The following is a 26155-nucleotide window of genomic DNA, read 5'->3' as shown; positions in this document are numbered from 1 at the left end:
GGCATCTGCATTTGATTAGAATTTTATCAGAAATATGAAGGACTCCCACATAGGAAATAAACAGAAATCAAGGTGCCATAATATCTTTTTTAAAATTAAAATTACGATTCATTGCTTGCTGCATCTGCCAAACGTTTGTACATAATCATGGTCTCCTTCGGAAGCAAAAAGGCTGTACAGCCCTACTGCAGGAAATTCAATCCCTGGCATCTCCAGTTAAAAACCTTACACTTTGTATATTGTATTTTAATGTTTTAACTTTTGTAAACCGCCCAGAGAGCTTCGGCTGTGGGGCAGTATAAAAATGTAATAAAAAAATAAATAATAAAGGATCAAGTAGAAGGTGATGTGAAAGACCCTTGTCTGAGGCCCTGGGGACCACTGCCAGTCAGTCAACAATTTATGGACCCCTGGTAATTCAGCCTCTTATGTCCATATGGCTGTAGTGTGCTATATAGCACCACTTGCTAATGCTGGTATAATAAATGCCACATGAAGGGCAGGATTATGATAGCTAAGGACAAGCTACATACTTAGTTTTATAGTTACTGAACTGGAAATTTCTTCTCCCCACCACCACCACCAAAATAAGGAAAAAGAATTATGGGAATGGTAATTTGGAGAGGCAGCTAAGAGTATCCCCCCCCCCCCCAGTATCAGATTTCAGAGTTGTCTAGGGAAAGAAAGAGAGTGGCCATTACACCAGTTTAAATCTATAGTGTATGCATGCCCTGAGGCAGGAGTGGGGAATGTGTGGCCCTCCAGATGTTGTTGGGACTCCAACTCCCATCAGCCCCAGACAGCATGGTCAATGATCAGGGATGATAGGAGTTGTAATCTAACTACATCTGGATGACTACAAATTCCCCACCACTGCCCTAAAGGATGCTTCCCTCTGCTCTGCTCCCATCCAAGTGCTTCTCTTCTTTAACTTCAAATAAAATGAAAGGCTGATGAGAGATAGGAAGAACTATTTCAAAAGTGCTGTAAGAGAAATGACTTTGTACATCTTGAAGAAAAGTATCAAAATCTATACAGAAAACCAGACCATTAAAGCGATCAGAGGGAACAGGTCATCAAACAGGACAAAGAATATAGTAGCATCAGAAAAAACTATGAATAATTGTAACTGTCCCAATACGACTTATTAGTAGATTCCTTTAAAAAAGCAAAATGAAACTATAAAGATGAAGAAAAGTGAGAGCTTCGGCTATTGGGCGGTATAGAAATGAAATAAATAAATAAATAAATAAAATAAGTGTGGCTGTTACAGCTCTATTCATCTTTTGTAAGTAAGAACAACAGGGTTTCATGTGGCACTCAGTCTCCCTGATATAAAAAGATACATCGTTTTCTCTTATTCCACACTGCAATATTCTAGACAAAAACTGTTGGCAAGCAGGTTTGTGCTTAAAGCCATTTTTCATTAGCTAGTAAAAAAGTACTGAGAATGTGCAGTGTTACTTATTTCTGACTGCAAATGACCAAGATGGAACATCACTTAGGTGTCTCCGTCTATCAGAGTGCTCTCAAACACACACACAAAATTACTCCATCTAAATCTTAAACTACAATAGCAATCCATTGTGCCTGAAAGAACATCCATGCTTTCTCTCAAGGAAGGTGCTCATGACAATGTTGCATGCAAAAGACAAACTTTTACGCATGAATAAGTAGCTTTCAGCATTAGAGGAAAATGATCACACACACTGACATCTATTACATTGTCTAATATTGTAAGGACTGTGCCATGAATTTATCCCAAGAGCTATTCAAATGTGCTCAGTATAGTCCTCCCAGGACTCTGCCATTTCAGAAGGAAGGTAGGGAGTGAATTGCATATTTCAGTGCTTCTAATTGCTCTATTCAACACTGCTGCCAGGAAGAGTGAGGAGCTGCAGATTATCAAGCGGCCCAAGAGGACATGCTCCAGTCCCAGGGACAATAGCCCCATGCCCCCTGCATAACCTTTAAGGAAAAACAGTTGGAGCAGAGTACCTTTTTTAGTCATCACTGACTTATTAAAAGAAAAAGAATTATGTTTAGCATGTGTTAATTTTATTTTACTATACACTGGCTTGGCAGCCTGTTGTCAGGTGGAAAAGTGGGATGTAAATATTGTAAACAAAAGAAGGCACTCCACCTGGAAGAACCATGCCATGTGCTTTTTCTGTGTTTCTGAATAAACACTCATAGCCAGTTCAAGTGCCTGTTCTTATGTGGTATAGTCTTCACAGTTTTATATGGGGAAGAATTTGGTTGACATGGCTTTCTCTTTGCAAAGATTGCTAACCAGGGGACTTGAGAACTGGCCTTTAGAGAATGCCACTATCTTTCTGGGCCTTGGACCTGCTAAACACTGTGCATACAATCTGATATTTACCTGAGGCTCTTATTAACATTAAATACAAACATTTAAATCTTGCATCTCAGCAAAGCCCTCAACAATATCATGCAACCAATTCAACAACAACAAAATCAAACCATCTGAATTCTTGATAAAAGCAGAGAAGAAAGCCCCATCTATAAAGGTTTCCAATATATCAGCTCCATATTCAGGCAGAGAAAAAAGGTCTCCTAAAGAGAGGAGAATTTTCATTTGCCTCCTAAAGAATTTAGCAAAACAAAAGGAAGGTAGTTCGAAGGCAATCGGAGTTGAATTTGGAAGATAAATTGTTGTAAGAATAGTGGGTGGTATCCAATGGGGCACGGCTCCCCTGCCGATTCCATTCGGCCCCCACTGATTCCATTCTACAAGCAAGACCCATCATGAGTGTACCTGAGTTTTAGCATTTCTGGAAGCAACACTCATTTCTGGAATGGGCAAGTCAGTGGAGCTCGCATAAGGGAGCTCCGCTGACCTATCCCGATTGAGAAGTGAGCATTTCTACTTGTTTTGGGGATTCCTATAGGAAGCGTTAAATCTCCATTGTGCAAGCAGTAGGTCCCACATGTGCAACAGAATTGGCAGGAGGGGCCACTTGCATGATGGAATTGCAAAATGGAATTGGTGGGAGAGGCTGCTTGCGCAATGGCCCCATTGGATATTGTCCAGTGACTGTCTGCAAATGTAAATTCACCATAGATTGATCCAAATTGTACCCAAACCTAAATTCACCATAGATTGCTATCTGACACACACAAGAGAACCAGTGTAATGTAGTGGTTAGAGTGACAGACCAAGATTAGGGAGAACTTAAGAATCCAGCTGTGCTGGATTAGTCTGATGGCCTATCTAGTCCAGTATTCTGTTTCCACAGTGGCCAACCAGATGCCTATGAGAAGCCCACAAGTAGGACATAAGCACTACAGCACCTTCCTGGTCATGTTCCTCAGCAACTCGCACTGACAGGCATACTGCCTCTGATATTTAAAGGAACATACAGCCATCATGACTAGTAGCCATTGATAGCCTTGTGCAGGTTCAACACCCCATTCAGCCACAAAGCTTACTAGGTGACCTTTGGTCAGTTACTATACCATCTCTCAGTCCAACCAACCTCACAGACTTATTGTGAGGATAAAAGGGTGGTGGAAGGTGGAACCATGTATAGCATCTTGAATTTCTTGGAAGGTTGGTGGGACAATAATGACTATCAGCTTCATAAAAAAATGACCTAGTTTGCATTTTTCTTCACTGGAACTAAGCAGCAAAAAGCCATCAATGAACAAAACCTCCTTGACAAGGTGAAGGACAGGGGAAGAAAGGAACATTTGCATTTTTGTTTTAGTGTCTTGTCAGCTTTGCACAGGAGATACAACTAAATTTATTGGGGGAAAACAAGTCAAAGTTGAAATATGCTTTCATTTAGAGGTCAGTGTAAACACCACTGTAGGGGTGTGTTTCCACGCTATCAGCTTCACTTTGTTGTGATGTTTCCCCAATCGTATCTTCTCCTTTTCCTGTTTCCACAGCCCTTAAAGTCTCAGCTTATCATCGTTGTAGCATGGGGCTCTGTGTTGTTTCCACTGAGCTCTAATCAAACTATTTTCTTGATAGCTGGGTGGAGTCTGGGTTGGGTCTGATTGCTTCATCAGTGTTCCACCTCCTCGGCCACGTTTCCAGGACAATGGAAGGAGAAGCTAATGGAGGAGTACGGGATTTTTAAAAAGGAATCAGCTTTGCTGTGAAGAGAGGCTTTTCCCCTCTCCCCCACTTTCTCCTTTCCCCTGAAAGTCCAGATACACCTGCATTTCAGGAGCAAGCCTCATTGAGCTCAATGGGAGTTACTTCCGAGTAGACACACATATGCTTGTGCTGGGAAAGGGGGGGGAGAACACAAAGAGGGAAACTAGCCCCCATTTTAACCCAGAGGACCTCATTGACCACAGTGGGAGTTACTTCTGACAAGACAGTAATGGGTTTGTTTGGGGAAAGAGAGCGAAACCAGCCCCCAGTTTAATGCGCAGGATCTCTATTTGGAAGCTGTGAATGAGTTATGGCCTAAGGCAATGGACCAAAGCCTCAAGATCGCACTTAATTGCATTTAAGGAATTGGGCTTGAAAGTGTGCCATTTCAATTGAGGGGGAATCTGTAAGTTCTGATGTAGGCATTCAAAGGCAAGCCTCATTTAGAACAATGGGAGTTACTTCTGAGGAGACACTAATGGGTTGGTTGTGGGAAAGAGAGTAGTAAAAACAAAGACAGAATCGGGCCCCCATTGTAACCTGCAGGATAGCTACAATGAAGCTGCGAAGTACTTTCTTCCTAAGGCAATTCATCAGAGCCTCACTTGGTGCTTAAACGCATTTAAGGAACTAGGCTTTAATGTGTGCCATTTCAATTGAGGGGGAATCTCAGCCTCATCCACCACAATGGGAGTTACTTCTGAGGAGACACTAATGGGTTTGTTGTTTGTAGACCACCAGGGAAAGAGACCGAAACCAGCCACCATTTTAATGCACAGGATCTCTATATGGAAGCTGTGAATGAGTTACATCCTAAGGCAATGGACTGAAGCTGCAAGATCACACTTAATTGCATTTAAGGAATTGGGCTTTGATATGTGCCGTGTCAATTGAGGGGCTTCTCTGTTATTAATGTGGTCACTGAGAGGGCCAGCCTCATTCAGCACAATGGGAGAAAACACCCCCTGACTGGGGAAATGGGCTGTGTTCTAGTACTTATTTTCAATGATGTTTTAAAAGTTGGTCCATCAGCATCCTGCTCCAAAACGGTGATGAAACTTCCAGAAAACAGGGAGGGAAAGGGTTGGGTCACTGAGGTCAGAGCAACACAACCACAAAGGCTGGGCTACACGCCCCAGGGGCAGGACTATGATACCGGACCCAGTGTGATTGTGGAAACAGGTCAGTAATGGAGTTGTGGTAAGCTGGAAAAGTCGGACTATAAGCAGTCTCAGAAGAAGCGGTTGTTCAGCGATAAAATGCGGGGCTGGTGCTGAATGGCCACGATGTCTTGGAAACACAGAGACCTCACCACGCAACCAGGTTGGAGTAAATCACTGGTGGAAACACAGCCTAGATTAATCGGTGCCCTGTGTAAAATTTAAAGGTTCAGTGTCTTTTCCCTAGAAGGAAAACTGTGAACTACAAAAATGATGAGTATTTAAAGAGTTTGATCTGTCACTATATAAGCACATTACTGACTTCAACATTCTTCCAGGACTTTGAAAATCATTACACCTTTGTTAACAGCTTTGCTGTTAAATGTTAGCTTGTGATCATCTTCAACAAAAGCAATGAAATAAAGAGCCATGACTGATGTCAGCCAAGACCTGGTACTATTAAGGAACAGAATAGAAGTGGACTGCTTGAGCTAAAGAAACCATTAAGACATAACCAGTTATAGTATGTACAAGGAGGGTCAGCAACTGGAGGCCCCTGAGCCAAACCTGGTTCATAGTAAGATGCCAGCATACTCCACTGACAGTCATTTTGGTGCAGGGGTGTCATTATACATTGGCCCACCTGGGCACAGGCCCCAGATCTTTTGAGCTGTGCCCCGGATCTTTTGAGCTGTCCTAATTGCCTTTTTTTTTTTTTTACATTTTCCCATTGGAAAACAAAAACGGCCATGACTTTTTTTATTTTGTATGATAAATACATGAAATTTGGAGGGTTGGTAGCCCCCATGGAGCTGAGTGAACATTCCAAATTATCGACAGTTAGGTCTAGTGGCTTTTGTGCTAGTCACAAGTAATATTTTCTATTTTCAAGAAAATCTGTCAAAGCAAAGGGCTATAATGTCTTTGTTCTTCCACATAAGTGTATGGAATTTGGAAACCTGGCAGCCCCATGGAGCCAATGGAACCTGCCAAATTTCAGGCAGTTATGTCCAGTGACTTTTGTGCTAGTCACAGGTAAAGTTTGCTATTTTCAAGAAAAAGTCTCAAGCAAAGAGCTTAGGGATGTACAAAACACTTACCTTGTTCCGCTGGGGCCATCCGCAGTGGGGGGGAAGTGCTCCGTCCCCCCCCCCAGAATCCTCCCCAGCCGACTCCACAGAGTCCATTTGCGTCCCTGCTGTAGCCGTGATAGGCTACGTATATATTTACGTAGCCTATCACAGCAAAAGGCAGGAACGCAAATGGCGGCCACTACGCCATTTGCGTCCCTGCATTAGCCGTGACAGGCTATGTACATACTTACGTAGCCTATCATGGCTTCGCAGGGACACAAATGGCGGCCGGTGTAGCAGCCGCCATTTGTGGCCGCAGCCTGGCAGTGGCCAGAAGACCACTCAGAGCCACCGCCACTGCCAGGTAGGCTCCGTCCCAGGGGGATTCTGCAGGGTGGCGGGGGGGATGGCCCCCTTCTGCAATAGGTTCCGGGGGGACTCCTTACTGGAGTCCATGGAGGAATTCTCCAACATCCCTAAAAGAGCTATATATTTTTTTGTGCTTCCACATACATGCATGGAATTTGGGGACCTGGCAGCCTCTATAGAGATGACTGAGCCTGCTAAAGTTCAGACAGTTAGGTCTAGTGGCTTTTGTGCTAGTCACAGGTAAAATTTGCTTCTTTCAAGAAAATCTGTCAAAATACAGAGCTATAATTTTTGTGAGCTTCCACATAAATTCATGGAATTTGGGGACCTAGTAGGCCCTATGGAGCAGACTGAACCTACCAAATTTCAGACAGTTAGGTCCAGTGCCTTTTGCGCTAGCCATGTGTAAAGTTTCCTTTTCTCAAAGTCTAAAACAAAAATTAAAAACTGTCAAGTCACCCAGGGGATTAGAGATCCTAATCAGAAGGTGTTTGAGGAGAGCATTAGGAGGTCACTATCCCTAATCTCTGGTGTAGGGGTTTTTGAGGTGCAAAAAACTTCTCTCCCCCTACTTTTCTTTTCTGCTCTTACATTCCCAGTGTTGGGAGCTTGCCTGCAATGAAATTTTGAAGAGGAAGAAGGAAGGGAAGAAAGAGCTCCATGTGAAATACTGGTATTTCACACAGCATCTGATTTTACTGCCCCAAACTGGAACCTTTGACTTCTGCAGAAGTTTAGTAGCTTCAGTACAGTAAAGGATCCAATCAGCTTCCACAAACTTCTTTCTCCCCCTTCACTTTAATTTCTCCTAAAGAGCTATAGGACTCAAATAATCCCAAAGGGAGGGTTAGGAATATGTGGCATCATGATCGAGAAACTGCTGGGGCTTTTAAATAGGTTCTACAGTTTTAAAAAAGCTAGAAAAGGCCCTCAGCCACCTCACCTCATAAAGTTCATTTAAATACATGCAATCCTTGCAAACCCTGCACAGCCTCCTAAATTCCTCTGAGGTACTACCTCTCTGAAAGGAGCCACTTGGCTTAGGCAATTCTCTCTACCCCCCCACCCCCGTGCACATTTCCAATCATCATTCTTCTTTTCTTCTTCCCTCCCCTATCCTGTTCTTTCTTTCTCTTCTGTACTCCACCAGAGCATATTTTGAGGAATTCTTAAAGAGAATTCTCTTCCATGGGCAAGAGAAGTTCTGAACTGTATTTGACTTTATACAAACAGACAAAAGGGTTGGTTTTTCTCCTTCTCCTCACTCAAGCCTTTGAGAAGAGTGGGTTCACAGGGTTGCAGAGAAACAAATCTGGGGCTGTTTGGTTTGTCAGTTGCCATTATCCAGCAATAGGAAGGGCTGTAGCTCAGTGGTAGAGCATATGCTCGACATGCAGAAGGTTCCAGGTTCAATCTCCAGCATCTCCAGGTAGGGCTACGAAAGAATCCTGCCTGAATCTTTCGAGAGCTGCTGCTGCCAGTCAGTGTCAACAATTCTGGGCTAGATGGAACCAGGGTCTGACTCAGTATAAGGCAGCTTCCTATGTTCCTATGAACAGAAAGCTTTAATAAAAAAAAGTAGGAGATTTTGGTTTATTTTTTAAGTGGAGGGGAGATAAATATTGTTAATTTGTGCAATCCTATGTATGCCTACTGAGAAGTCCCATTATGTTTAATGAGGCTTACCCTCAGGAAAGTGTGAATAGGATTCCAGCACAAGTTATTTTTGCAGGGAGGTTTGCACCCTGATGTTCTGCATGTTTATTCAGAAATAAGTCCTGAGTTGTGAGCATGGTACTGCAGGCTTTATAATACAGTGCCTACCCAATTCGACCTAATGAATTGACTACCCTTACAGCTCAGTCCTATGCATGTTTTGTCGTTTGTGGGTTTGGGGTTTCTTTTGCATGAACTCTAGCTTCAGTGGTGAGGGAAAGGCACTTAGTACATGCTCAGAGTTTCTCCATCACTTAGCCCTAGTTTTGAAAACAGACTCATTGGCTGAATCCTGGTGAAGTCTTGGCACAAATGAAGTTATGGGGAGGAAGATACAATGAGAGCTTGTGCATAGAGAGGAGTTGCACAAAACAAGACATCTGTTTCGATGAAGAGTTGCTGGAGGATGGTAGGATGAGGAGGGATGGTTGTATGGAGGGGAATAGAATTAGTAGGGGGAGAATGTAAGTGCTCAGTGGTGAAAGAAAAACATTCTGCACATGCTCAGAGGCACTCTCTATTTAAGAACATAAGAAGAGCCATGCTGCATCAGACCAAGGTCCATCTAGTCCAGCATTCTGTTCACACAGTGGCCAACCAGATGCCCATAGAAAACCCACAAGCAGGACATGAGTACAATAGCACCTTCCCACCCATGTTCCCCTACTGCTAACAGTGGTGAAATGTAAATAAATTCTAGTAATTCTGAATTAGAATGCATGTATATCCTTCAGAAAAATTGCAAGTTTCTTGCCTGGGGGACACTTCTAATGACCTGTGCATTTTCATACAAATTTACCCAAAAACTATTGGGGAAGGAGTGAATGGAAGGAAAAGCAAATCACTCCCTCCCCCAAATTGGAGAACTCCCCTTCCACATGAACTGCTGCACCTATCCTTCTGAAACTTTGCTGGTTTCTTACTTAGGGACAACTGTGGGCTGTCTGGAACTTTCAGAATAATAGTCCACAAGGAACATAGGGAGATAAGTATGTCCCCTTTTGGAGACCTCAAAATGTCAAGGCCACCCTTGCACAAAAACCCTTGTGGCTAGCATTCTGAAATTTGGCTGACATGATCTCCTCTGATGGGGCAATGAATCCTGAAATTTTTATCTAATTCTTCCAAGGAATTAAAATGTTATTGGCAGTTCCCTTTAAAAGAAAATCAAAATATGAACCTTGCACCTATTTTTTCTGACATTGGGCAGGTGGAATCCCCTTCTAGGGGGCTACTATGCCTGAAATTATCATCCAGTTCTAACCAAGAGAAAAAAAAATTACAGTTTTTTTCTCATTTCCCATGGTAGTCAACAGGAAATATAAAGACTCATTTTTCTAAACCTTGACTCAGGTTTGGTGCTGAGCTGAAGTGGTCCGACTACAAATTGCCCAGACCAGAAGCGGGATATTTTCCAAAATGCTGAATCGGGGTCTGAGTTGAAGTGGGGTGGGGGGTCAGTGAACACTTCTTCTTATGTATGTATGTATGCATGTAATCTATACACCCACGCAAGCACACTGCATGCACACACCATGCACATATATCAGACGTGCGCTTAGATATATATGCATGCAAATTTGTGTTATGGGCCTGTGCCCCAGATCTTTTAAGAACCTAGCAATGTCCCTGGTTTGGTGTAGTGTTGGACAGACTTGGGAGACCCAGATTCAAATTCCTGCTCAGCCATGAAACTCACTGGGTGACCGTGGGTCACTTGCTGTCAACCTCACAAAGCAGTTGCGTGAATAAAATGGAAGCAGGGGAAGAATCATGTATGCCACCTACAGTTTTTTGATGGAAGGACAGAATAAAAATGTAATAAATGAAATGCCACTTGTTCTCCCATTTGGGCTTGTCATATGGAGGGAGTAGCTTCTGGGACAGCAGGACTAGCCAGCAGGCCCCTTGGGAAGATGGGTTGAGGCTCTATTCTGCCATTGCATAGCTTTTGTCAGCTACTTCAAAGGATGTTTCCTAACCTCACCTTCAACTTCTGTTTCATTCAACAGGAATTTTTAAGATTGTTTCTGTATTCCACATTGCTCCTGTATTCCAAGTTTTGTCCTATTCTTGCATAGAGGTAACTGAATGCTCTTCGCAAATCAAACCAGCTGCGGTTTAAACCACGAGAAGGCAAACTGTGGCTCATGGGCCACATTCAGCCCTTGGCCACTCTCTGTGTGGGCCAGGAAGACCCACCCACTTTTCTCTGCTTCCCAGCTGATAAGCCATCAGCTGCTGATCCGCTATCAAGCAGCACTGGGACAGCAATCTTCACCAGTAAGTAAAGGTGAGTCCATGGAATTCTTTACAGGGGAGCTCTCTATCTATCCTTTGCACCAAGCAGGCTGCCAGAGAAAGCCTTCTCCTCTGCACCTCCTTCTGTGTGCATAGAAATATATGCTGCAGGAGGGACCATGATCTCTCGTCTTCCTCTGCCAGGCTTTAACAACCTAGTAACTACTAACACAGACCTGAATTTTATCTGGGATTTCTTTAATTCTACCACAGAAAATAATCCCAAATAGAATTCAGAACTATGTTAGTTTCCTAAATTTGAGAGGTGTCAAAGTCAACTTTACAAAATATGCGTAATTCAAACTGATAAATAATGTATCCTTTTGGCATTTGCCAGGAAACAATCAAACATACAGGGTTGTGTCCAATGTTAGTCCTTCTTAGTGGACTCACTGAAATGAATGGGGCTTAAGTTAGACTAACATTAGATACAACCCACAGTTTTTTGGGTGCTGCAATTTGTGTAAACCTGAAATAGGAGCTTTCCAGGAAAGACAACATTGAATTGAGTGAAAAAGCTGAACTTTACAAGCACATTCTAGGACAGACTTACCAGCCGTCTTCTCTCCTCTTCTACTGCAATCAATAACCGGGCAAACTCCTTCAATGACTGGGCTACAAAAGAAAGGGGGAAAGAGATTATTTTTATATTAGAAAGCCACATTACTCTTCATGAAAGGAGTAAGAGGGTCTTATGAATTTGTAAGGTTCCCTTGAGGCAGAGAAATCACAACAGTAAAACTGCTTAGATCTGTAGTGTAGAACTATCCACAGCAACATTTTCTTATCTACAATCCGGGACCACAACCAGGGGAAAATCTATCACGATAGAAGCCTTCAGGAAGAGCCCCAGTTATCAAAGTCAAACGTTCAACATTTAAAACCTGTTTTATGAAGATATCCATCCCCTTAATACAGTGTGATGAAAGTCCCTTAGAACTACCACACACGCCCTGAGAATACCACCAAAACCCACAAAACCAGCATCTCTATAGGGAAAACTCATCCTTTAAGATTAACTTTTTCTGTATGTGGTAGCCATCTTGTAGGGATTATTGCTGTTCTTTATCAGCAGAGACACAGCAAGGGCAGGGATATTTGATAAAGGTTGTTTGCCCTCCATGCATTAAGCATATGTGCATTTTATGACTGGCAGGTGAGAACTTGTTGGAGGGACACCATATTCAGCTGTCTTTCCAGAGCATGAACTCTTTCCCACTCTTTGTACAAAAGAGTGAAGACGTCCCGTAAAACTCTTCTGGCTGAATTTATTTGAATACTGACAAGACACAGCGGCAGATGTTGTATTCTGGCCAGAAAAATATCATTTATATTAATTCTCTGAAATGTACAATCATCTGTTCTTCTAATCAAGAGGTACTCTTTTGCACATTGAAGAATAAGACTACATTTCATTCAGTGGCCCCATTGACACACAATGGTAAAGCAGAATTACAGAGAATCATGGCTTACCATAAATGAGCTGTGTGTGTTTGCTCCTGTTTTACTCTTCCGTCCAGATCGAGGAGCTAAACTAACCAGAAATTAGAAGATTAGCATGCCAGCCAAACCAGGGCTCCTGACTGGTTTCATCCTTTACAAGCCAGGATCATAAACCAGGACTTGTTCTTCATTTATGAATCCTGACTCATAAAGGGAGCAACGAACCAGGAATCCCTCTACCGACAACACAAGTTAGTTGTCTGTACTGGGACTCCTGGCTTGATTTCTGGTTAGTTTAAACTTTAGCCACTCCTGCTAGTGGGAAGACCCAAGTGGGAGCAAACAGGCTGTGTACTCTGGCACACACCTTGCTCACAGTAAGCCATGATTCTCTGAAATTCTGTTTTACCTTGTGTGCAAATGTGGTCAGTGTCAGGGTGGCAACCCATGGGAGTCAAGTATGAACAATTAAAAAAAAGTGACACAGCCCAAGGTTGATTAACCATTTTGATTAAGCATTTTACCTTGCTTTTGTTTTATTTCAAGAGCCTGTTATTATTCCTAAAGTGCCTAAAATCTATTGAACACCATACAAAAATAAAATAGAAGATAATCCCTGCTCATAGATACACAATAAATGTAAAGAGGTGTAGGGGGTGGAATGGGACAAGAATGGGTTGTCCATTTTTGGGCCAATTAAAGTAGAAAAAGAAATATAAATGTGAGATATATGTGTGAAAACGGTGAGATTTCTTGAGAAGCTTCTAAAAAGCAAGAGAAAATGAGCTAAACAAAATATTAGGTGGAACAGAATCACAAGCAAAGAACAGCAAGCAAAGTAAAGATGGATATATGGGGGAGCACATACATATGAAACAGAGGTTTCAAAGGTCAAGTTAGTTTTTGCCTCTGTAAAGTTCTAGATACTTGTTAAAGCCTGATCCTAGGCATGGCTATTCAAAAGGTACCACTTTGTACAGTGGAATTGAGGCTGCAATCCTACACACACTCACCTGGGAGTAAGTCTGACTGATTATAATGGACTTACTTCTGAGCAGAAAAGTATAAGGATCGCACTGTTAATTTACAAATAAGCATGCCTAGGATTACAAGCGTTAGCTTCAAGTAAGTGATCTTCGTGTGCATCTTAGCATATGTTGTTGTTGTTCAGTCGTTCAGTCGTGTCCGACTCTTCGTGACCCCATGGACCATAGCACGCCAGGCCTTCCTGTCCTGCGCTCTCTCCCGGAGCGTGCTCAAGTTCATATTCATTGCATCCGTGATGCTATCTAGCCATCTCATCCTCTGCCGTCCCCTTCTCCTTTTGCCTTCAGTCTTTCCCAGCATCAGGGTCTTTTCCAGGGAGTTTTCTCTTCGCATTAGGTGGCCAAAATATTGGAGCTTCAGCTTCATTATCTGTCCTTCCAATGAGCACTCAGGGCTGATTTCCTTTAGGATGGACTGATTTGACCTCCTTGCAGTCCAGGGGACTCGTAAGAGTCTTCTCCAGCACCACAGTTCGAAAGCATCAATTCTTCGGCGCTCAGCCTTCCTTATAGTCCAGCTCTCACAGCCATACATTACTACTGGGAAAACCATAGCTTTGATTAGACGGACCTTTGTTGGCAAGGTGATGTCTCTGCTTCTTACTATGCTGTCTAGGTTTGCCATAGCTTTCCTCCCAAGGAGCAAGCGTCTTTTAATTTCATGGCTACAGTCACCGTCTGCGGTGATATAAGCAGACATAATTTAGCAATGCAAAGAGTGAAGGGTCGATACTGTGAGGAAACTGCTTTGTGTGTTTGGATTTTAAGTTTAGAAGAAAAAGAGAAATAAGGACAGAGATGCATAAAATTATGCACTTCGTAGAGAAATCTGATAAATTACTAGAACTCGAGATAATCCAAGGAAGAGGGGAAGATTCAGGACAAAAGCAAGTACTTCATCACTCATCATTAAACTACGGAATTTTCTACCACAATATGCAGTGATCGCCACCAATTTGGACTGCTTTAAAAGGGGTTAGACAAGTTCATGGAGTATAAAGCTATTGATCACTAGTAGTCATGAAGGCTATATACTTCCTCCAGAATCATAGGCAGCATGACTCAGAATACCAGTTGCTGGATAACTGCAGTCTTGTTTTGGGTCTACCCTAAGCAACTGGTTAGCCACTGTGGGATGCTGGACTAGGTAATCCTCTGCTCTGATCTACAAGAGCTTTTTTTATATTCCTAAATGTGGGCTACAGGTCTAAAGGGTTTAGATAATATTCTAAACCGGTATGCTGTAATTGTTATATCAACCAGTTAGCATATATGATTCAGGAAATATACGAATTTCAAAATGGAAAACCCAATGCAAACCAATTATTTAAATTAGGTTTTTTTTTTTTTGGTGATTAAAACTCAATGATTTAGGCCAGCAATCTTTCAACTGCTTTAATCCCCAACTGCAATACAGGACCCTCTTCTAATTTTTTAACCATATATACCCATTTTTCAGGGTGTCAGTAAGCAAATAAGAGCTTTTGCATTTTTATACTGCCTACCCAGGAACCTGTGTGTTCTGCCCAGACAAGAGACAGATCTGAGTGACAGCCAGCCTTTATGTTTTCAAAAATAGTGGTCAACCATTGCTTCTTTGTCCCAGAATGCTAGGTGTAATCTGATACCTGCAATCCCTACTATTGACTCATCCAGTCTGCATCTCCATTCAGAGACTGGCTCTAATCTACAGACCTCATGGCTACATCATCTGGCCTAGTTTTTGGAATTTTCTTCCCCCGTCCCCTGCTTTTTACAACCTTCCCTGATAACGAGTTCTGGAGGACTCTAAAGCGTGCACAATCTTTTGTGGCATTTTGGTTGGTCCTAATAAAGGTATTGCCCAACTGTGAATGTTGGAGGGTTTTTCCCTCATGGACCAGCACAGCTGTCTTTGTTTTTCATATATTTTTACAATTGTAAGGAAGACGGAATTTTGATAGGTGCAGCTTGTCATGCAGCGGTGAAAGCATCAGCAAATATAGTACTTTCATTATAAATTCTGCCATCCTTTGCATATGGTCACCATTCCTCTCTGTCTCTTTAAGAAGAAACTCAAAGCACAAGAAGAGGAAATCATGATGGTGCCGTTGATGTGACCCTTCTTTGGTCAGAGCACACCTCATTTGTGGGTCTTCACTCACTAGTTGAAGACTAATGATTTAAGTATTTTTGATTTTAAATCAATCCACCCTCATAAACAAAGGATCAAGATAACAAGCTGCAGGCTTTACCAAGAATCAGAAATGATTACACAAGCTTAATATATTTCTGGGAAACCTCTTTGGGAATAACATTTATTTGAACTGGATATGGAATTAATACACTGCTATGGTGTTCAAATCATAAGGGAGTCTGACCATGACTATCAAAACAAGAAAAGATGGGGCGAAATGAAAATATGATAAAAGCATTAAGTCAGAAAACAGAAACTAGGGGGGAATGTTCAGAACTTCATACTGTAGATATTTCGACAGATTAGCTTTTTTCTCCTTCTGAAGGGGGGAAAATCATGCAGGAACAGAGCAGTTAATTTTTACATTGTGTTGCAATACCACCAATTTAGAAAACAGTCAATTTTACATTTTGCAAGCTCCAGTTCCCAAAGCACTTCTAAAAGGAAGACCCAGAATTGTCCATGAGGCTCTATCACCTGAACACAGGAATATGGCAATGGTGACTAGGGATGTCAGAGAATTCCGCCACGGATCTCGGGGAGGCCGAATGCCAGCGCATTCGGCCCCCCGAAATCGGTGGCGGAATGGTCTGATCCCCCCTGGGACGAGACTTACCTGGGGCGGATCTTCCTGGCGGCTCTGGCTCTGGCAGCAGCGACTGCCGGTCTTCCGACCGGCTGCCGCAACCGCCATTTCCAGTAAAAAAAAAAAAAAAAAGACGTGATAGGCTACGTAAAGATTTACGTATCCTATCACGGCTAGGTTTAAAAAACAAAGTGATAGGCTATGTAAATCTTTACGTAGCCTATCACGTCTGACTTTAAAAAAAAAACCGCGCGTACGCAAATGGCGGCGGCCACGGCCGCCATTTGCGTACGCGTGTTGTTGTTGTTGTTGTTTTTAAGTCAGACGTGATAGGCTACGTAAACATTTACGTAGCCTATCACGGCTGACTGCAGGGACGCAAACGGCGGCGGCTATGGCTGCCGCCATTTGCGTCCCTGCTAGCCAGCGGCCGGATGTCCGGCTGCTGGCGGAGCCGGCCGGCGGCTCCGCAGAATCCCTGTGGAGCACAGCCAGCCGGCCAGGATTCCCGGGGGGGGGGGAGGTACGGAGTGCCTCCCCCCCCGTCCAGGATTCCGAAGGGAGGGACGGAGCTCCCCCCCCCACCATCAACATCCGTGAAAGGTAAGTGACTTTCGTACATCCCTAGTGGTGACAGAAGCGTATATATATTCCCAACCACTGATTTTTTAATAGCAGTTCTTTATCGATATTAAAAAATGAGTATGTGCAAGTGGAGACCCGCAGACATCCATGGGGCAGGCACGCAGAATAAGAATGGGTTTATGCACACATATCACAGATGCATATCCACTCTTCATATATGTCCACACATGTGCATTCTTGTGCATGCACATACAAAACCAAAAGAGAAAAACTATTTCAATACAACTCTCTCTTCTCTCCCCTCCCTCTTCCCTTGCCCCATCAGAGTCCATTCCAGGAGTGTTGAACTTCAGACCTGTGGGCCAAGTCCAGCCCTCCTGGGTTCACAGATGACCACGCCACCTTCTTTTTGCCCCACCCCCTTGCCCCAGATTGCTGTTGTCCTCCAATTGTTTCCCAGCTTTTGCAGAGCTTTTTCCTCATTCTAAAAGATTGAAATACCTCTCCTAAGGCTTACTTACTGGCAGTAAAAGCTTTAAGGTAAAACATGCTGATATTTTTGGTGGTTTGTGTCATCATCCTGCCCCCCATTTTGCCTTTGTCTAGCCTTTTGCCCCACCTACCACTGGAATGAAACCCTGAGACTTCTCCAAAATTGAATTCAGCCCTTGGGCTGAAACATGTTCCCCATCCCTGGTCCCCATCTGTTCCCATTCCCCAGCTCTACTTTGCAGCTGCTTTGGAAGAAGTGCCTTTCAGTCACTTCCAAAGAAGTGACTGCACAGACAGGCAGGCAACTGGCCAGCTGCTACCCCTCTCCCTGCCGCTATGTATACATTCTCAGCAAGTGTCTCCTGCAGAAAGAAGTGCATGTTAGCCTCAGGCACTAGGATGCCACTACACCACACTAGCCAGTGTGGTGTAGTGGCAAGAGTGTTGGACTGGGAGCTGGGAGATCTGGATTCTAGTCCCCACTCGGCCATGGAAGCTCACTGGGTGACTTTGGGCCAGTCACACACTCTCAGCCCAACCTACCTCACAGGGTTGTTGTTGTGAGGATAAAATGGAGAGGAGGAGGACCATGTAAGCCGCCTTGGGTTCCTTGAAAGAGGAAAAAAGGCGGGATATAAATGCAATAAATAAATAAATAAATGGTCCAGGCAGCCTGAATCCAGTACACATGTGTTCAATTTGGGACTGCTTATTCCCACCAGTCATTTTGTGGCATGGCTTGGGGGGCATGACTTGTTTGTGGGGAAACCCCCATGCAACATGCAGGAATAGTGTATACTTTTAAATACACCCCTAATTTCAATAAGAACATAAGAAGAGCCATGCCAAGGTTCCATCTCTCCCAGCATTCTGTTCATACAGTGGCCAACCAGCTGTCGACCAGGAACCCAGAAGCAGGACACAAGTGCAACAGCACCCTCCTGTCCATGATCCCCAGCAACTGGTGTACATAGACATACTGCCTCAGGTACTGGAGGCAGCACATCGCCATCAGGACTAGTAGCCATTGATAGACTTCTCCAGGAATTTGTCCAACCCCTTTTAAAGCCATCTAAGTTGGAGGCCATCACTACATCTTGTGGTAGCAAATCCATAGTTTAACTATGCATTGTGTGAAGAAGTCTGTTTCCCGCCTCCCAGCTGAGCAGAGCAGAGCAGAGCAAGCTGCTCCAGCTGGTCCAGGGACTACAGAAGCAGGCAAGCTCCCAGAGAGCGAGCGAACAGAGCGAGCGAACAGGGGGAGCAAACAGGAGTTGGCCAGGGGAGTTGCAGTGGTTGAAGAGACAAAGGAGACAAAGGAGACAGAGGCTAAGAGGTAAGTGGGTTGCAGGAAGCCCAGGGCGCTGCCCTTTATCCTTCTGACTGGCTGTGAGCTCACCAGGAGCTTCTGAGAGCTCCAACTGAATTGGAGGGGTGTGGCCTGAGTACTCCCAGCAGCTGACTGGGCGGGAAGCTTCAGTCTGTTTCCCGCCTCCCAGCTGAGCAGAGCAGAGCAGAGCAAGCTGCTCCAGCTGGTCCAGGGACTACAGAAGCAGGCAAGCTCCCAGAGAGCGAGCGAACAGAGCGAGCGAACAGGGGGAGCAAACAGGAGTTGGCCAGGGGAGTTGCAGTGGTTGAAGAGACAAAGGAGACAAAGGAGACAGAGGCTAAGAGGTAAGTGGGTTGCAGGAAGCCCAGGGCGCTGCCCTTTATCCTTCTGACTGGCTGTGAGCTCACCAGGAGCTTCTGAGAGCTCCAACTGAATTGGAGGGGTGTGGCCTGAGTACTCCCAGCAGCTGACTGGGCGGGAAGCTTCAGTCTGTTTCCCGCCTCCCAGCTGAGCAGAGCAGAGCAGAGCAAGCTGCTCCAGCTGGTCCAGGGACTACAGAAGCAGGCAAGCTCCCAGAGAGCGAGCGAACAGAGCGAGCGAACAGGGGGAGCAAACAGGAGTTGGCCAGGGGAGTTGCAGTGGTTGAAGAGACAAAGGAGACAAAGGAGACAGAGGCTAAGAGGTAAGTGGGTTGCAGGAAGCCCAGGGCGCTGCCCTTTATCCTTCTGACTGGCTGTGAGCTCACCAGGAGCTTCTGAGAGCTCCAACTGAATTGGAGGGGTGTGGCCTGAGTACTCCCAGCAGCTGACTGGGCGGGAAGCTTCAGTCTGTTTCCCGCCTCCCAGCTGAGCAGAGCAGAGCAGAGCAAGCTGCTCCAGCTGGTCCAGGGACTACAGAAGCAGGCAAGCTCCCAGAGAGCGAGCGAACAGAGCGAGCGAACAGGGGGAGCAAACAGGAGTTGGCCAGGGGAGTTGCAGTGGTTGAAGAGACAAAGGAGACAAAGGAGACAGAGGCTAAGAGGTAAGTGGGTTGCAGGAAGCCCAGGGCGCTGCCCTTTATCCTTCTGACTGGCTGTGAGCTCACCAGGAGCTTCTGAGAGCTCCAACTGAATTGGAGGGGTGTGGCCTGAGTACTCCCAGCAGCTGACTGGGCGGGAAGCTTCAGTCTGTTTCCCGCCTCCCAGCTGAGCAGAGCAGAGCAGAGCAAGCTGCTCCAGCTGGTCCAGGGACTACAGAAGCAGGCAAGCTCCCAGAGAGCGAGCGAACAGAGCGAGCGAACAGGGGGAGCAAACAGGAGTTGGCCAGGGGAGTTCAGCAGGGGAGATCAAGGGAGAGGCCCCTAACATTTTTTTTTAACATTTTTTTTACTAACTTTTTTTCATTTATTTGTCTTGTAACACACACTTCCACACCAGTGGGACTCTGCTTTTAACCTCTACTGAGTAGAGGAGCAGGCACAGGCTAGTCTAGAACAATCACAAAGCTAGACACAAAAAGGGAAAAGAGGCTATGGAAGGACAAGACTCTCCAGTGGTGGTGACCTGCAAGGTGTGTGCAATGTTTGTTTTCTTGCCTGAGAACAACATGGCCTACACCTGCAACAAGTGCAAGTTGATCACGCTGCTGGAGGAAAAAGTAAGTGGACTGGAGCGGCGACTGTCAACCCTCCGGGGAATAAGAGAACACGAAGAGTTCTTGGACAGAATGGGGGAACTACAGCAGCAAAGGGCAGACCAGAAGCTTGAAGAGCAACAGCAAGATGAGGCAGTGGGAAATGCTGAGGTGAAGAAAAATGGAGTAGAGGATACTCCTTGGAAAACGGTGACAGTTAGGAGAAGAAGAACTAGACGCCACTCTGCACCAGTGGAAGCGGTGGAGCTGTGGAACCGATTCCAGGTACTTGCAGATGAGACTGGAGGACAGCCTGCAGAGGAAGAATCACAGGGGAACCTGCATGAGAGTGAGCAAGAGGCTAAAGGTCAGTCAAACAGAGGCGATGAAACCCAGGCCTACAAGAAGAAGAAGAGAAGAGTGGTAGTAGTGGGAGACTCCTTGCTGCGTGGGATCGAGACCCAAGTATGTCGCGAAGACCCGTGGACTCACCAGGTATGTTGTCTCCCGGGAGGACAGATTAGAGACGTGACTGAAAGGTTGCCTGCACTCATAAAGCCCACTGACAGGTATCCCTTTCTTCTCATCCATGTGGGAACAAATGATACCGCCAAGCGGAGCTACGAAGAGATCACGTCAGACTTTGAAGCTTTGGGAAGGAAACTCAAGAACTTTGGGGCCCAGATAGTTTTCTCATCCATCCTTCCAGTAGTTAGAAGAGGGATAGAAAGGGAACGAAAAATACTCCGGGTGAATGACTGGCTACGAAGGTGGTGCCGACGAGAGAGATTTGGATTCTGGGACCACGGGCTATACTTCCTGGAAGATGGGCTGTTGGCTAGGGATGGGTTGCACCTCACAAAGGCTGGGAAGAATGTGTTTGGCCACAGCATGAAGAACTTCATCAGGAGGGCTTTAAACTGAATCCTACGGGGAAGGGAGATGTAATGTTGGGGGTAACAATGGACGTAGGCGCATGCACTGCAATGGAGAGAACAGCGCTGATAGCGCCCAATAATAGTCTTCAGACACATGTAGGAAGAAAGCCAGACTATGAAGCACATGGTCTTCAATGTCTATATACTAATGCCCAGAGTATGGGAAACAAACAGAACGAACTTGAACTCTTAATACAGGAGGGAAATTATGACTTGATAGGTATAACTGAGACTTGGTGGGATGACTCTCATGACTGGAATACAGCAGTTGAAGGATATAACTTGTTCAAAAAGAACAGGAGGAACAGAAAGGGAGGCGGGGTTGCACTGTATGTGAAAAATACATATCTCTGCACAGAAATACAGGAGGAGGAGCTTGGTAGCCCCATCGAAAGCATCTGGGTTGAAATAAATGGAGCAAAGAATAAAAGGAACCTGGTGGTCGGAGTCTACTACCGGCCACCCAATCAAGGAGAAGCCAAGGATGAAACTTTTGAAAAGCAAATAGCCAATGTTTTAAGGAAGCATGATGTAGTAGTAATGGGGGACTTCAATTTCCCCGATATTTGTTGGGAGACAAATTCTGCAAAACATGGCCCCTCCAGGAAATTCCTGACTTGTGTGGCGGATAACTTCCTCCTACAGAAAGTAGAGGAAGGAACTAGAGGATCGGCTATCCTTGACTTGATCCTAACCAACAGAGATGACTTAGTGGATAAAGTAGCAGTTACAGGAACTCTGGGGGAAAGCGACCATGTTGTACTTGAGTTCTTGGTTCTAAGGGAAGCAAAAGCCGAGTGTACTCAAACGCGTACCCTGAATTTTAGGAAAGCTGATTTTAATAAACTCAGAACAATGATCAGTAAGGTCCCATGGCAAACAATGCTAGCGAGAAAAGGAGTCCAAGATGGGTGGGAACTTTTAAAAAAGGAAATTCTCAAGGCACAATCACAAACAATTCCAACAAGAAGAAAAGGTGGAAGACAACAGAAGAAGCCAATGTGGCTTCACAAAAAGCTTAGGGATGACCTGAAAACAAAAAAGGACACATATAGGAAGTGGAAAGAAGGCCAAGTAACAAAGGAAGAGTACAGGCAGGTAGCACAGAATTGCAGGGATGGCGTCAGGAAGGCTAAAGCGGAGAACGAGGTGAGGTTAGCGAGGGATGCTAAAAACAACAAAAAGGCTTTCTTCAGCTACGTGCATAGTAAAAGGCAGAGGAAAGAAATGGTTGTTCAGCTATTAAATAAGGATGGCAAAATGATAACAGATGACAAAGAAAAGGCAGAGGTGCTCAATTCCTACTTTGGCTCAGTCTTCTCCCAAAAGAGGGTCTATGACCCCCCTGGCAAAGGCGAAGTACAGGCTGAAGGGGCAGGATTGCAGCTTGAGATCGACAGGCATATGGTCAAGGAACACCTCATTACTTTGAATGAGTTCAAATCTCCAGGGCCAGATGAACTGCATCCTAGAGTCATAAAGGAACTGGCAGAAGAGCTCTCAGAACCGCTGTCTATTCTCTTTGAGAAATCATGGAGGACCGGGGAAGTGCCAGATGACTGGAGGAGGGCTAACGTTGTCCCTATCTTCAAAAAGGGTAAAAAGGAGGAACCTGGGAACTACAGACCAGTCAGTCTGACATCAATCCCTGGGAAAATTCTGGAGCAGATCATAAAGCAATCCATCTGGAAGCACCTTGACAACAATGCAGTGATTACTCGAAGCCAACATGGATTTGTCAAAAACAAGTCCTGCCAGACAAATCTGATCTCATTTTTTGATCAAGTCACCTCCCTTGTAGACCGTGGGAATGCTGTAGACATCATATACCTCGACTTCAGCAAAGCTTTCGACAAAGTGCCCCATGATATCCTGATGAGCAAACTAGCTCGAAGTGGGCTAGATGAAACAACGATCCAGTGGATCCACAGTTGGCTACAGAATCGGACTCAAAGAGTGCTTATCAATGGGACCTTCTCAAGCTGGGGAGAGGTAACGAGTGGGGTACCGCAGGGCTCAGTCCTGGGCCCAGTGCTCTTCAATATTTTTATTAATGACTTGGAGGAGGAGGTGCAGGGAATGCTGATCAAATTTGCAGATGACACAAAATTGGGCGGGATAGCTAATACCTTGGAAGACAGAAACAAAATTCAAAGTGATCTGGATAGACTGGAGTGCTGGGCAGAAAACAACAGAATGGCATTTAATAGGGACAAATGCCAAGTTCTGCACCTAGGAAAAAGAAACCAAATGCACAGTTACAAGATGGGGGATACGTGGCTCAACCACACTACGAGCGAGAAGGATCTTGGAATTGTCGTCGATCACAAGCTGAATATGAGCCAACAATGTGATGTGGCTGCAAAAAAGGCAAATGCTATTTTGGGCTGCATTCATAGAAGCATCGCTTCCAAATCCCGGGAAGTACTAGTTCCCCTCTACTCAGCACTGGTTAGGCCTCATCTGGAGTACTGTGTCCAGTTCTGGGCACCACACTTTAAGAAGGATGCAGACAAGCTGGAGAGGGTTCAAAGGAGGGCAACAAAGATGATCAGGGGACTGGAAACAAAGCCCTATGAAGAGAGACTGAAAGAACTGGGCATGTTTAGCCTTGAGAAGAGAAGACTGAGGGGAGATATGATAGCGCTCTTCAAGTACTTGAAAGGTTGTCACAGAGAAGAAGGCCAGGATCTCTTCTTGATCATCCCAGAGTGCAGGACACGGAATAATGGGCTCAAGTTACAGGAAGCCAGATTCCGACTGAACATCAGGAAAAACTTCCTGAGTGTCAGAGCAATACGGCAATGGAACCAATTACCTGGGGAGGTGGTGGGCTCTCCCACACTGGAGGCCTTCAAGACGAGGCTGGACAGCCATTTGTCAGGGATGCTCTGACTTGGATTCCTGCATTGAGCAGGGGGTTGGACTCGATGGCCTTGTAGGCCCCTTCCAACCCTACTATTCTATGATTCTATGATTCTATAAGTATTTCTTTTATCTGTCCTGAATGTCCCACCAATCAGCTTCATGAAATGACCCCGGGTTCTAGTATTATGTGACAGGGAGAAAAAAGCCTCCCGATCTACATTCTCCACAGCTCGCATAAGTTTGTACCCCTCTATCATGTCTCCCCTTACCCTCCATTTTTCCAAGCTAACCAGACCTTCTCTCCCAGTGGAGATGCTCCAGCCCCTTTATCATTTTAGTTGCCCTTTTCTGCATTTTTTTCCAGCTCTACAATAGCCCTTTTTAGGTGTGGCGACCAGAACTGGACACAGTATTCCAAGTGTGATTGCACCATACATTTGTATAGGGGCAGTATGATATTGGCAGTTTTATTCTCAATCCCTTTCCTAATTATGCCTAACATGGAGTTTGCCTTTTTTACAGCAGCCGCACACTGGGTTGACATTTTCATCAAGCTGTCCACCACAACCCCCAGATCCCTTTCTTGCTTGGGTCACTGCTAGCTCAAATCCCATCAGGTTATACCTGAAGTTGGGATTTTTTGCCCTAACGTGCATCAGTTTACACTTGCTTACACTGAACCGCATGTGCCATTTGGATGACCATTCTTCCAGTTTGGAGAGATCCTTTTGGAGCTCTTCACAATCCTGTTTTGTTTTAAACACCCAAAATAATTTGGTGTCATTGGCAAACCTGCCCACTGCACTGGACCTGTCCTCTTATTCCATGACTGCTAAGTCTGCTCAGTAGTCTTTGGTGAGAGACTTTGTCAAAAGCTTTCTGGAGGTCCAAGTAAACAGTGTCTGCTGGTCACCCCTGTCTACATGTCTACTGACACTCTCAAAGAACTCTAAAAAGTTAGTGAGAGAGGACTTACATTTGTGGAAGCTGTGCTGAAGGCTTGTCCTTCTATATGCTTACTAGTTTTATCTTCAATAATGCTTTCAACCAATTTAACTGCAACAGGCGTTAAGATGAGGGGCTTGTAATTTCCCAGATCCGCCTTGGATCCCTTTTTAAAAAATCGGTGTTACACTGGCCATCTTCCAGTCCTCTGGTACAGTGGCCAATCTTAGAGACATGTTGCATATTTTGTTCCATAGGGCCATGTTCCATATAATCTCCCATTCTGCAAATGCCACTTTATACAACTTGTATCTCTCAAGCTGCAAATTCTTAACCAATGTGCAAATTGTAAACATAAAATAAGTGGGTTTTAACAAAATCTCCCACTGTAACAGACGTCTCCAGCATTCTTATTTTTATTGTCAGCACAAGTGGATATGAAATTATTGTGGATATGCAATTATCTTGAATATGCAATTCATGCAGGACCAACTTTTTATATTTCATAGTGACAGGCATAGACATCATATTCATTTGTGGTGAAGATGGTAAAAAACATACTGTTTGAATTTTCGTTTGTATTCAGGCGAGTACTTCATAAAACAGTTGTGTTTCTTGTAAAGTCAGCAAGACAAACTGCTTCCAGATTATATCCCTGTAGAAACTAGTCAGTTTTAACCGCAATATGATTTGCTACTTGTCATATAAGTTGCATTTACTTGTCAGTGTTTCTGCCCTCTTTTTAGGGGGTGCAGCAGTGTTGGTTGCTTTACAATCACTTTTTCAAGGACACTGGATTCATGTGTTGTGCCACATACGAACGCTTGTGCTCCTCTCTCTCTCTCTCTCTCTCTCTCTCTGTGCACATTTACTTTGAGTGAAAGCTTTTCAAGGTCAGCATGCTTCATTAACACATTCATAAAAGAGTCATAAGACAGTCTACTAAGCACACACTCGGGAGCTTAACCAATCATGGCTCTTGGGGATGCATTTAGCATGTTCCCTAGAATACCTTAGGCTTTTCAAAAGAAAAAACAGGGGGAAAAGACTTGGTCAGCCCACCTGTGAAACGTGGGAACCCATCTTTGCTGTACTGGGTGAAGGGTTCCATGTCCCACTGTGACCTCTACAAACAGTTGAGAGTGGATTCTAGGATTCACTCCATGCAACGTAAATAGCAAGGACATATAAGCTGAGGCAGTATCCTGACAAGACAGAGGCACTGTTGAAAGGTGGTTGCTATGTCTGAGAATTAGGGAAATTGCCTGTTCCGGATGGGGTTGCACTCCCTCTGAAGGAGCAGCTGCTTACCTTGGGGGTACTCCTAGATCCAGCATTGTCTATGAAGGCACAGATGGCCTCCACAACAAGTAGTGCCTTTTTCCAAC

General features: G+C 44.6%; 1 protein-coding gene across 1 annotated transcript in view; it reads right to left on the bottom strand.

Moving 5' to 3' along the window:
- Positions 1 to 26155, bottom strand: part of ARHGAP42 (Rho GTPase activating protein 42) — a 253118-nt gene that overhangs the window by 149717 nt on the left and 77246 nt on the right. Inside the window, exon 3 of the mRNA XM_084842649.1 lies at positions 11302 to 11363. Within this exon, the coding sequence (XP_084698775.1) occupies positions 11302 to 11363 (62 nt within the window). The remainder of the gene's footprint in view (positions 1 to 11301; positions 11364 to 26155) is intronic.

The sequence above is a fragment of the Heloderma suspectum genome, chromosome 3, assembly GCF_057233095.1.
Source record: "Heloderma suspectum isolate Gila_16-S chromosome 3, 16-S_ref, whole genome shotgun sequence".
NCBI lineage: Eukaryota > Metazoa > Chordata > Lepidosauria > Squamata > Helodermatidae > Heloderma > Heloderma suspectum.
The sequence above is the reverse complement of the archived record's forward strand: the minus strand, read 5'-3'. Positions and strand labels throughout refer to the sequence as shown.